Raw genomic sequence first — 13,340 nt, 5'->3', positions numbered from 1 at the left:
TTCCCACGGCATGACTGCTTCTTGGCCATATACCATTTTGAATGGTGTACAATTAATAGCCACTTTGTATGCAGTACGATAGGCCCATAAAGCTGTCGTAAGCTTTAGATCCCAATCCGTGCGATGAGCTTCAACTGTCTTTGTCAAAACAGAGATTAAAGTCTTGTTGGTACTCTCGGCTTGGCCATTCGCTTGCGGATAGTAAGGAGTAGATTTATGATGGGATATCATGAAATTTGTTGTGAGCTCCTTAATCACTTCATTTATAAAATGCGTACCATTGTCGCTCACAAGTTCAAAAGGACAACCGAATCGTGTGATTATATTTTCAAAGAGGAACTTGGCTGTTGTCCTTGCATCTGCCTTACGTGTCGCTTTCGCTTCAGCCCATTTGGTCATATAGTCAGTGGCCACAATAATATAGCGAGATTGTGTGTTTCGGGCCGCTGGACTAATTGGACCTACAAAGTCTAAACCCCACTTTTCAAATGGTTGGTTTACTTTGATCGGATGTAGGGGCATCTGATCTTTCCTCTGCGGTTTCTTGTATCGTTGGCATTCATCGCAACCCTTCACAAAGAGTGATGCATCTTGGAACATAGTGGGCCACCAATACCCTGATTGTAAGATCTTTCGCGCAGTTAAGTCTCCTGAGAAGTGACCACCGGCTACGCCCATATGTGCCTCTTGTAAAATGTATAGATACTCATCCTCTCGGGCACAACGCCTAAGAACGTCATCCTTTCCTCTTTTATAAAGAGTCCCGGCTATCAGGCAATAGGGTTCGCATTCTTTGATCAGCTTTCGAGCTAGATCTTTACGAAGCTCCTTGGGTGGAAAGCCATTAACCAAAAAGTTAACAATCTTCTCACTCCATTCAGGCATTGTCTCCACCATGAACAGGGAAGTGTCAGGTAAGTCATCATCAACCCCTGTAGGAGCCTCACCATTGGGTATGCGAGACAAATGATCAGCCATAACATGTTTCTTACCAGGTCTCACAACAACCGTGAAATCAAACTCAAGAAGAATCAATAGCCATCGTGTGATTCTTCCTGTGGAGCATGGTTTGTTTACCAGATACAACAATGCTTGATGATCCACATAGAAAACAAACTTAGTGGCAAGGAGGTAATAACGAAATTTCCTTACTGCATATATCATTGCCAACCCTTCTCGCTCCGTAGTGGTGTAGTTCATCTCAGCATCGTTCAACTGGCGACTGGCAAAGCTAATGGGGTAGTCTAGCTTGTGTTCTCCAGGTTGAGTTAACACACACCCAATAGCAAAGTTTGATGCATCAATATGCACATGGAAGAGTAAATCCCAGTTAGGCATTCTCAAGATTGGAGCACTCGCCAAGGCCTTCTTTAATAGCTCATAGGCACGGTCACATTCTTCGGTCCAAATAAACTCGATGAGAAGCTTATACAATGGTCGAGCTATCTCGGCGAAGAAGAGAATAAACCTTCGATAATAACCAACGTGGCCCATAAAGCGTTGGACTCCCTTGTAGTTGGTGGGTGGGGGTAATTCCAGAATGACCTTGATTTTACTCTCATCAGTGGAAATCCCATTTTTGGACACTATATGCCCTAAGATAACTCCGTGTTTAACCCAGAATTGGCATTTGAAAGGATTCAAGGAGATGCGATATAATCTACACCTTTCAAATATTTTTCGTAAACACATCAAGTGCTCGTCCCAAGAGGAATGAACACAAAGATCATCTAAGAAAGCTTCACAGAAGTCCCTTAGATATTCCTTAAAGGCCGTGTTTATCAATCGTTGGAATGTTGCAGGTGCATTGGTCAGGCCAAAAGCCATGACGCGAAAGGCAAACACTCCAAACTACGTGATAAATGCTGTTTTAGCTTGGTCCTCGTCTGCAATTGTGATCTGATTGTAACCCGAGTACCCATCTAAAAAGCTATATGCCTCCTTGCCTGCCACTCTTTCAAGCACATGTTCAGAATATGGCAAGGGGTAATGATCCCTTCTGGTGGCTGCATTAACCTTTTTGAGATCAACGCACACTCTGAGTTTCCCATTCTTCTTTGGCACGATGACTATCGGAGAAACCCATTCTGAGTGCTCAATTGGGTATATGAATCCACATTTTACCAGCTTTTCAATTTCCTCTTGTACAATCTTTGCGTACTTAGGATTCATTGGGTAGGGACGTTGCTGGACTGGTTTAGCAGTGCTAATCATTGGAATCGTGTGTTGCACCACCGAGGGTGGAACACCCTTCATATCATGATATGTCCAAGCAAATATGTCCTTGAATTCTTTAAGAAGCTTCGTAAGTGCAGCTTCTTCTGCCTTGGTGAGGTCTTGAGCAATATAAACTGGTTTAGACTCCTCACCCGGATCTGCTAGGTCTATCTCCTTAACTACCGCAGGGCCATCGTAGACACCGCTACTCCCATTGGTAGGCGTTCGTTGGGCTTTTGTGTAGACTACTTTACGTTCCCCTGTGGTGAATGATTTGAAATGCCCGGGTGCGGGGTGTAAGTCTACTGGTTCTTGTTGTGCCAGACTTTTTTCTTTCAATTCCGCTTCCTTTTGTTGTTGAGCCAACTCTTGGTTTTGCCGCCTTCTTGCAGTACGACTTAGTTTCGGCTTCTCTTCGATTTCTAATTGGGCGACGTCATGAGGTTGCGGAATACACCACATGACACTTTGGAGGTATTGTCCCCAATTATCCGCTATCTTCCGATGAGCATCAATGGCTCCTACATAACTAAGCCATTCTGCAGTGGATCTTTCCTTGTTTATTGCAGTTCGTACATTAGCTCGATAGCGTTGGCGCTTATGTCTCGTTTTCTTCTTACCAAGTTTTTGATTTTTGTTTCTATCCGATTCGGACTCACTTGGTCGATCTTCACTTTCGGATGAACTGCAGGAGGCCACTGTCCTAGGCCTTGAGCACCTTGCTTCCACATTTGGGTGAATATTTGATTCATTTTCTCCATCAGGCTCAGGGTCAGTTTCTTCTTGAGATTCATACTCAGAGTTGCATTGGTCAGAGTCTTCGCTACTTTCAGTGTCGGTGGAGTTTGCCACGTTCTCGCCATCAGGAGTCATGTGCATAACACCTATCATGTTTATTGGCACTAACGGTGGCATATCTTGCCCCTCAGGTGTTACCCAACTTGTGCCTCTATTTCCCCATGTGTCTATGGTTGCCGCTAGGTGTACCCAATCCACGTTATCCGACTCAGTCATACCCGGTAGGACATCCATGTAAGGAGAATCTTTTCCATCATCAGTCTCTTTTTTGCATGTATAGCAATACCTTAATGGGACGGAGTGAATAGTGGTATCTGATCGATTATCAATGATAACCTTGCTTCCTAAAGGATGCGCACGACCATTCTCAAGATCAACTCGAATGACAGAGTCCTGGAATTGTAGATAGACATGGTTTTTCGACCAGTCATGCACCATTTGTGCTTCCCTCATGAAAGGACGTCCTAAGATCATTTGATATGACATAGGATGCTTGGAGAAATCCATTACAATGAAGGTATGTTTTACCTTGTATCCCAGGACCTTGATCTTGAGGTCCCTTAACATTCCAATAGGTTTGGCTATGGTTCCGTTTGCCATCTTAACCACTATGTTTGTGACTTCGAGGTGAGGCCTTCCCATAGATTCCCAACAGTTTTTAGTCACAATGCTCACTCCAGCACCACCATCAAGGATTCCCTTTAGAGTTAATCCCTTGGTAGTAATGGGGAGGGTGGCATTAGATTCGTCACCTTCAAAGTACTGTCCCAACTTGTTCACAGGTATTTCAACGACCGAATCTTCATCTAGGTTGGGTTGTAGATCCCAATGCTCCCCTTCATCTTGAAGCGTGTCGGGTCTATCAATATTTGCAAATTGTGGTAGCCCCGCCTTTAGTTCTCCATTGAGAAATGCCCGAAGAGCTAAGAATAGCTCAGGATCTCCGTATAATTTGGATATGATCGTGGTTCTGATCTCAGAGGACATGAAATCCATTAGCTTAGACACATTCAACGGTACTTTTCGAGACATCGCCCCTTGACTAGGGACTGGTGAAGATGGAATCACTTTCTCTTCGATGGGGTCAGGCATTCCCTCACTAAACATTCTTTCCAGCAAGAAGGGTGTTTGCCCACTTCCGGATGTTCTATCCTCACTTTCTTCTCGAATGATACTCGGTATAGCTAACGGTTTATGGTTCCTGTGAGGCTGAACTTGCGTAGGAAACACTGTGTCTGGAATTTTGATTTTTCTCGGGTTTGGCTCCAGTTCTCTTTGTGTTTCTTCCACCAAACCCCTTAAGTGTTGCACTTGTTCAATCTCCTCAACTGGGTTTGGGTAAGTTCCAATCTTTTTCTTGAGGGTTTTTGGCCCACGTGGCTTGTCTTGGGGAGTCTCAGTCAGCTTGGGTGGTCGAGAGGGCATTAACTGACTTGGTTGTGGGGCCGAGGAAGTTTCCTTCTGTTTCCCCTTATTTTTGTACTCGCTTGATTCTCCTTCATTGAGCTCCCGAGTGGGTTCCTCCCTTAAGGTAGTGGCTTTGGTCCCCATGGTTTCTATTGAATCGGAATCATCTTCAGGATCATTCATATACACGGGGTCGTCTCCTGTCCCTATGTTAGTCTTTGAACTAGGCTTGGAGCTCGTGGCATTAAGCGATCTCTTCCGCCGTGTTTTCTTTTTCTTTGCCTGAGCGATTGATGCAGTATCCCTTTCTTCAAGAATGTAGTTTTGATTTTGAAGCATTGACCGTGTAACTACATTCGCGGGTACAACGGGTGTGGTTCTTCGTGCTTGGTTGGTGACCTCAACCAAATTCAATGGCGTAATCTTGGGTGCATTAGGATTATGTGGACATTGAGCGATCAAATGATCTATGCCACAACGATTACATGTAAGTACCGGCATTCCCGATGTGCTCCCTTGATTTGGTTGCATCTGAGTAGCGATCTTTTGTAACCTATTAGGGCACTCCGCTACACGATGCGGTCCACCACACTCGTAACATTGAAGAGGTGGTCTCCTCGCCATGGTATTAAGGTTTTGCCCTCTTGTGGCAAGAGCAGCCGCTTGATATACAGGCTTGACTTGCCCGAAATGATCCTCCATGTAGTACTGGGGAATCATTTCAAACGTATCAATCCCGTATGGAGCAGTGGGGTCTATCTCCTCTTCATAATCTCCACATGCACTATGTGACTCACAACCCATCTGGTTTACAGGGGTAATCCTTGGATGTGGAGGTTGTGGTCCTAGCACTGGCGGTGGTAACGGCACAGACTGGACTACATTCGGATTCCTTGGAACTATGTGCTGTGACGGTTGCTCGATAGGTTGTGCAGGCATTAGCGCGGGTACTTGAGGTGTGTTTGACCAAGCTAGTGGTGCCTGGTTTGCCAATATTCGCTTAAGTGTTAGGCAATCTTTAGATTGATGGCCATACTTACCACATGCATTGCAATTCCCATTGAATTTGACTCTAAATGTGGGACATTCACTCGTGCTATGTGGTCCTAAGCACACCGAACACCATTGTTGCTCTCTCCTTGGGTACATATGGCTATTCTGAGGAGCTCGATTACCCCTAAAGTATTCTTGGAGAGCCTTAGTAAGGTCGGTCACAGACATTTTAGATATCTTGGGCTCCTTGGCAATAGGTTTTACCGTCATTGGCTCGTGCCCAGATACTTGCGAACTAACAGATTTTGTTTCTGAAGACACCTTTTTACCTGCAATCATCAAGTTGTCTTCTAACTGGATTGCATTGGCAGTGACTGCTTCCCACGTTGTAAGACCTCTAATGACTAGGCCATTGTAAATGTCCTCGTGGCGCAATCCTCGGATGAATCTATCGAGGAGTTGGTTGTTATTGAAGCGTTCATCGGGAGTGCATCGAGAATTTAGATGTTTCAATCGACTTATAAAGTCTCTCACTGACTCCCCTTCCTCGCGTTCAGCTTTTTGGAGTTGAGATGCTACCCCCCAAAGCACACCCTCGCGTATGTATTCTTTCAAGAACAATCTCTTGAGAGTGGGGTAGTGAGTGCGCTCTTCAACCCTTAAGGTTCGATACCAATCTCCGGCCTTCCCACTCAAGGTTAAGCCTAAGGCTTTACACTTGTGCAGCTCATTGTGCTCTTCCAAGGAATCACACACGTGTTCAAAGACTTCAATGTGCTTCCTAACATCCTCGTTACCACTGAAGTTTTGAGTGAGCTTAGCCACTTGTACTGCCTTGCTTCTAGGTTCTCTCTCAGGCATACCCCGCATGTTTTCTGCAATGGATCGTCCGATCGTCTGAGCAAATGCTGCGAGATCACCTAAGTGAGCAGGCATAGTTGGTGGAGGCACTTCTGGGATAGACTGGCTGATAGGAGTTGGCGTTGGTCTGAGTAAGTTGGCAAATGACGTAGGATATGATATGTGGCTAGGCCTAGCTCCCCTTGGATAATGGTTATGATAAGGCAGTCTTGGAGCATACGCCATCGGCATACTAGGAGGCGTAGGAGCTACATGAGCATGAGTAGCAATAGGTACATAAGGCCGATAGGCACTGCCACGCACTGTTGTAGGTACTGTTCCACTAGGTAGTGGTGTCGTACTAACTACAGTGGTAACAGGTGCGCTTTCTGTCATGCTCATCATTGGGGTAGGCATTGCGGATTCCTTAATGGAAAGTTGAGCCAAGGTTGGAAAACTAAAGTTACTACTCGTGGGCTCAACCTACATTGAGACTCCAGGCGAAACAACATATGAAGGGTCTATGGGACTCACCGAGGGAGTCTCCAAATTGTGATAGGGTTGGTTGTTTGGCCTTGCCCGTATCCAAAAACCTCATAGGGCCAGTGGAAACTAGGTCCACTCCCCTATTTTGCCTCTCAATTTGGATAATTCTATGAATCACCTCACATATCATGTGTTGTTGCTCCTCTAGATTAGTGGCACTAGATGTAGATCGTAGGACTTCTAACCAACCTACATGGTATGTGTAACCCGTGTATAGGTCCGTTAGAGTCTCTGTGTGTAGATCATATTCCCAATTTTCATTGAGAAATATCCCATCTAGACTTGGTGTGCCAAACGGTTCTCTTGAAGTGGACGCAATGTCACTTCTTATGGATTGGCTTCTAGGGACCTCTACTTTAGGAAGAGCATCGGAATGTGGTAGCTCAGTAGGGCCCTCATTAAACGAAGTGGGTAGAATATCCACATGGACACTCTTTGGGAGGGTAGGGTCCACATAAGATGTGAATGGCGAATCTACTACCCCTCCTTCCTCATTTACTTCGCTTGTCGCATGCTCAGAGCGTGTAGCTCTACTAAAGGTCTCTATTAAACGACTAAACATGCTAGATCCGGGCTGTGGGGCCCACACTGGCATGTTTTGGCTTGTCTCCTCAGGGTTCTTGGTAGGGTGCCCTTCCATGGCTTCTGAGTCGGAGGATGAGTCACTATCCACTATTCGTGGATCTTGGGTTGCACTCCCTTGGGTTCCAGCCGAAGGCCAAGATGCCAACGTGGAGGGATGGTGTGAGCCTGCGTAGACTGAAACGCTTTCTAGTGGCTCAGACTCCAGCACCCGACCAGAGCGTAGATGCATGTGACGTGGGTACCCTACGTGCGTTGGTAACTACCCTTGAAACTCACACAAGTGGTTTCTTAGGTGTTTCGCACCCCGTTTTTACTTGTTTTTGTGTTGTTTTTAACCCGTTTTTGACCCCCTTACCTACGGTCGAACTTGGACTAGGGCGTGTGATAGCTCGAAACGAGCGTATCGTTTAAAGGGTCCTAGTGTGCTTTACAGCACCGTGTTCGCCTATCTAGAGCTCCTGTAGTCCTCAAAACAGTCCGTTTCCTTTGGGGAAAAGGGCAAAAGCCTATTTGCTTGTGGAGGAAAGGGTGAGGGCTTTATCCCACATGCTCACTTTACTCCTTGGGGAGTGGGCTACATATAGGGCACAACTTCCCATAAGCTCTCACTTGAGAGAAAGCTATGGAGGCTCACTCTCCTATATATATATATCAAAAGACCGAGGCCGAGGCCGAGGCCGGGGTCGTGGGTCAATTGGGGTTCTTTCTTTTCAAAAATTTTTTCTCCAATTAGAAAATCTTTCCTCTCCACATGTTCGGTTCTTTCTTTGAAAATAAAATTTAATTTTTTGTTTTTTATTTTTTATAATTTTTTTTATTTTTTATTTTCTGTTTTTTTTGTGAGATAAGTTTTCTAGGGTTTCCTTAGGGTTCAGCCTTGGTCGCGGTGCAGTTCGCACACACAGCACAGATCTGGGGATTCAGAAATCCCTCTCACACGCGGAAACCAGATAACAGAATGCACGCCCACACGCGGAGCGGAAAAATAACAAAAAGAAACAGAAATGCAGAAGACAACTTGCAGAAACAGAGATTGAAAACCACAGAAACACCACAACAGCAACACAGACGCCTTTCCTACAGTAGTGTAAATTAAACTTCACGCAGCAGCAGCCGAGCTGCAAACTGGAGCTTGGTGCAGGGCAACTCCCCGGCAGCGGCGCCAAAAATGTGCGCTTTTGCCGCACAGGTCGTAGCTGGGGACTTGCCGGACACCGTATGCGAGCCACGAATGGCTGCAAGCATACAACCAGGAAGGCAAGCTCAAAACAGAATGCAAAAGGTGTGTCACTCACCGCTTAACTGCCGCCTTGAAGGATTCCCGCGTCGCAGCCGTGAAGGAGGAGCCGCCGTCGCCGCTCTACTGCCTCTCCGCCACCGCCGTGCCGCTACACAGTGCTCGATCGCTCTCTCACTCACTCTCTCTCTCTCTCACAAACGCAGGAGAAGGAAACCAAAGAGATAAGGCAAGAGCACTCTTGTATTCACAACACATGAGAATGAGGATTTTAGGGTTACATTTGACTCATATAGGTGACTTGGCCGTTCACACTTGGGCGCCCATACATGGCCGGCCGACCCTAACCCTTATCCTACTGATATCCAAGGTGCGCCTCTCATCGGCGATCACCCAATCCCTTCATCCTTAACATATGGTGCCGACAAGCCCGACCCATGACTCAGAATATTTAAATTAATGACGTAAAATATAGTATGTCGCAATGTCCGCCATGGGTTAACATAGACCCTATGGTACCCTTTGGGTCTTTCGTAGACATTAATAACACACACACACACACACACACACACACACATCTCAATGCTACAGGTATAGTACGAAGGCTATGTTGTTGGAGCAATCTCTTTATCTCTATGTTGAGGGGAGGGGAGCCTTTAGTTTTGTATTTGCAAGTGCATCTAAGTGTAATTTCAGTACCATCAATTGGTTCTTGTGTGTAGATGAGTGGATTTTGATAATGGTTTACGAGCTTAGCAGTATGAAATTAGAACTATGAAAATAAAACTTTGACACACTCATTTTCAAATGGTTTGAACTCTATTTTCTCCTAGGTTGATCACTATTTACTTTATGAACAAGTGCCATTTTTTTGGGCTTCCCTTTATGTAAATATCGATCCATAATAGCTGAGATAGCACTTGTTGCTAAAGCAACAAGTTTGTGGGTGATTGGCTACACCTCAACATCTCTTGTGGGCTAGTGGGCGGAATCGAACCTAGGTTTATTGGTTCCCTTTATGTAAGTATCGATTCGTAATACCCAAGATGGCCCTTGTTACCGAAGCAACAAGTTTGCAGGTGATTGGCTACACTTCAACATCTCTTGCGGGCCAGAAAGTGGAATAGAAGTCAGGTTTGTTGGTCCCTTTATGTAAGTATAGATCCGTAATAGCGAAGATGGCATAAGAGAAATATAGTACATAAACAAGAAACTATTGGACAATAGCATGGAAATAAAACAACTTCCGTTTGAAATTGCCAGGTTGGTTGTACTTTTGATGCTAGCCGTTCAGCTGACACACTGGAAGTGCCAGGAGTTAGCCGCCGGTAGCTAACATACCTTTATAATTTTAGGCAGATTCACATTAATGAACCGCACGTAGATGTAATAAGGCATACGTGCTGATTCGAATCTTCGATGTAAACACTATATATACATGTGCATTGTAACACAATCACACAATTGCTTGCTAGTTTTACTTTTGTGGAAATTGGTCCTTACACATTTTAATGTGAGGTTCGAACTATGTCACACGTTCCAAAAAGTGGAGGTTACTTCCGTGGTGGAAAAAGCAAAAAAAAAAAGAAAAAAAGAAATCAACTCGACTAAAAATTCAAGGACCTGACCTGCCAGTGTCTGGCCCCCCCGGCACACTAGTTGCAGAGCTAGCTACGTAGCTTACGGATAGATCTGTTCACTTTTCCCTAACTTTTATCTAAACTTATCTCTGATGGGTTCCAACAACGATGGCGAGATCTCGTCAGTCAGCGCGAGGAGCAAGGAAGACGAGCCAAAGGTTAGTCTGTATTTTCATGTTTGCTCTCTTTGCCCTTTCAGGTCTTCTCTGCAAAATTCGTGGAATTTCGCCCCTTAGCTTGCTTCCCTTCTCAGTTTTCTCTTTAGATCAGGTTGGAAGATGTATTTCAGGTGCCCATTAACTGATTTTTCTTGTTTCATCATGAAGATCTGGTCCATGATTAGCAACTGCCCTTTTTTTTTTTCTTTGGCTTTCATTTGAGGTTCCTCAGCTCATTTTAGACGCCTAGAATTGAGCTTTGAGGCTCTCATTTATTGCCTGCTTCTGATTTGGCATTCCCATCTTTGCCCCCTCCCAAAAGCAGCAGGCACCATCCACACACCTCACAGTGGGCCACGTCTGGTCCCACACACGGGTCGTTAGGCCATGTCTGGGCCCACACCCCGCCAAAAAAAGAAAAAAAGAAAAAAAAAAGAAAACCACATGGGCCCGGATCCAGGCTACCTGCAATCCCAGCCTGGGCCCTGGCACTTTGGGTTTAAAACCATCCAGAGGGGGCTCAGATTTTACAAGCATTAAACATCATTAAGTTTTCAGCATGGCGGCATTGCAAATGTATGCAATCCTGAAATAGGAGAAATGAAACAGATTCACAACACCATGTCATAGTGCCGCATCACTCTACCCAAGCACTCTCGAGCAAAGTTAGTGCTATATGTATTGAAATATTACAAAACCTCTGCCACTATCCTATATGAAGTTTTGATACTCAACATAAAATGTTGATGCAATCATGGTCACAGATCCATAGACATAAGATGGAAGGGTCAGATTTCTTCAAAACCTTTTTTCAAAATTTTGGACAACCCTATCCTTCTGTAGATATACACTGCCAATTTCTATACCTCTTCGAAAGGTGTTATTTTTGAAGTTTCTTGCCTCTTCGAAAGGTGTTATTTTTGACGTTTCTTGTGAAAGGATTACCCCTCTCTTCGAGGTGTATTGCAACCTTTGGATTTGAGGCTAGGTTGGCTGAGATTGTCCATTGGTTGGACAGCCTCACTGAGATGGCCCACTGCTTGGACAGCCTCAACGGCCTCCAAAGATAGAGAAAGGCTTGTCTGAGTGTTGCGCCTCCACTCTGTGTGTGGTACTCTATGGTTATGTGTTCTTTCATGGTATCAGAGCCTTGTTGGCTCTTGCTCGGCATTGGGCTTCACATCCAGGGGGGTGTTGGAACGAATTCTTGCCCTTCTGCTCCTCACGCTACCATGTGGCGGTGTAATATCCTACATAGTGGGTTGGGGTCTAATTGACTCCTCTAAATAGGGCTAAATAGCCCTTCATCACACAATTTGCTATGTTTTCGAATGCTGTGAGAATATTCTGAGTGGTCGAATCAATTCTTTACATCATTATATTCATCTTGTCACTCAATTTTGATGGTGGTGGTGATTGTTGGATTTTCTCCTGTGTTGTCTCTTCTGTTGGTTCTTCTCTGAGAGGGGATAATCCTCTTATGATTAGCTTTTTGCCTATGTCTTTGAGTTGTTGCTTCTTCTTCTCCTTTTGTTGTTTGTTTGCTTGGGCCACATGAGAACTTGTATTATCAATCGTCAATGCATCCAATGTACAACTCTTTGCTTCTCATATTTGCTGAGAAAGTTTGATAAAACATTTTGCAAGATTGACCGGTGGGGGGGGGGGGGACCTGGCCGGTTGTTGGCCTTTGTTCGCGTGCTGTGCCTCCACTTTGCACGTGGTACTCTCAGGTTTTCTTTGTTCATATGGTACCAAAAGGTGGCTTATGCTTGTACATGGCTGAGGCTTGTGGTCAGCCCATAAGGGTTGATCCATGGCCCTTCTACATGATGCTTTACTGATTCTATGAATGAATGATGACTGAATGACTGAATTCTTTGCTGATTTTATGAGTTATGCTTATATATGAATATGGGATGCCAGTTGGCCAGCTGATTCTCTGTCGGCCTGATGCTTGGACAAAACCTGGCTTAATTACTGAATTAAATGCTGATTATATCTCTGGTTTCTGCCCACACATGCTGCCCTTTTTGTAGCCCATGGCCGACTGCAGTATGGAGCATTGGCTGCCAGCTGACAGCACCTTGTGAACCCATGAGGTGGGTGATGATGCATATGATGGTGCTGTGCTACTTATGATGATGATGCTGTAGACCATGCTGAGGGTTATGTTGATGTGCTGCTGATGCTACTGAAGATGATGCTTATACTACTGCTAATGATTCTTAGGATACTGACTAAGATATTGACTGATCAGGGATTTAGAATGTTCATGCTGAAGATTAAGCCATGGCACGGGCCTGCATGTGACATATTAATGCATGCCCGCAAAATAAATTGAGATCTATCACTCATCCCCTCTGGGGTGGAGGACTAGACCGCTAGTCTGGGTGGTGGGTGTTAGAATTTTATGTGCATCTCTAGTGTGGGATCTGGACCGTATATTGACAGACATGTATTTTCCCAGCTTTACTAGGTCGTGGGCTGCTGTCAGCCAGCTCTTGACCTCCCTATATAAAGGGCCTCTCTCCCACTTGTTGTAATCAATTCATTCCCAGCGCATCTTGTGTAATGCCCATCTGCTAGCTGCTTCAACCCCTTGTAATCTCATGCCATGACAATAGAACTTGATCATTGCCTACTCTCTCTGACTCTCTCTACTTTGTCTATATGTTGATCTTCCGCCTGAGCATACTTTCACATGATATCAGACATCTAGGTCTTGGCTCTCCACCTCTCGGCGACCCCTTCCCTCCCTCATCTGTGTTTTTTAGAGCAAGAAGTGCTGCTGTGTTTTTCAACAGGTGGCTGCATTTTTCTTCTCCGAAGTGTCTTCCACATCAGCGCTTCTTCTCTGGGGCTGCCCCTGCTACAAAGCTTCTGGCTAGGCGTCAAGGGGCAAGCTACAAGTGGCTG

General features: G+C 45.1%; 1 protein-coding gene across 1 annotated transcript in view; it reads left to right on the top strand.

The window, feature by feature from the left end:
- The first annotated feature begins 10,277 nt into the window (after positions 1–10,277).
- LOC147630246 (uncharacterized) overlaps positions 10,278–13,340 on the top strand; it is a 63,266-nt gene continuing 60,203 nt past the window's right edge. Inside the window, exon 1 of the mRNA XM_086809960.1 lies at positions 10,278–10,421. Coding sequence (XP_086666086.1) covers positions 10,356–10,421 — 66 coding nt within the window. The 5' untranslated portion in view covers positions 10,278–10,355. The remainder of the gene's footprint in view (positions 10,422–13,340) is intronic.

Source organism: Cibotium barometz, chromosome 16 (assembly GCF_041138505.1).
Source record: "Cibotium barometz isolate CiBa-2024 chromosome 16, ASM4113850v1, whole genome shotgun sequence".
Lineage (NCBI taxonomy): Eukaryota > Viridiplantae > Streptophyta > Polypodiopsida > Cyatheales > Cibotiaceae > Cibotium > Cibotium barometz.
The sequence above is the reverse complement of the archived record's forward strand: the minus strand, read 5'-3'. Positions and strand labels throughout refer to the sequence as shown.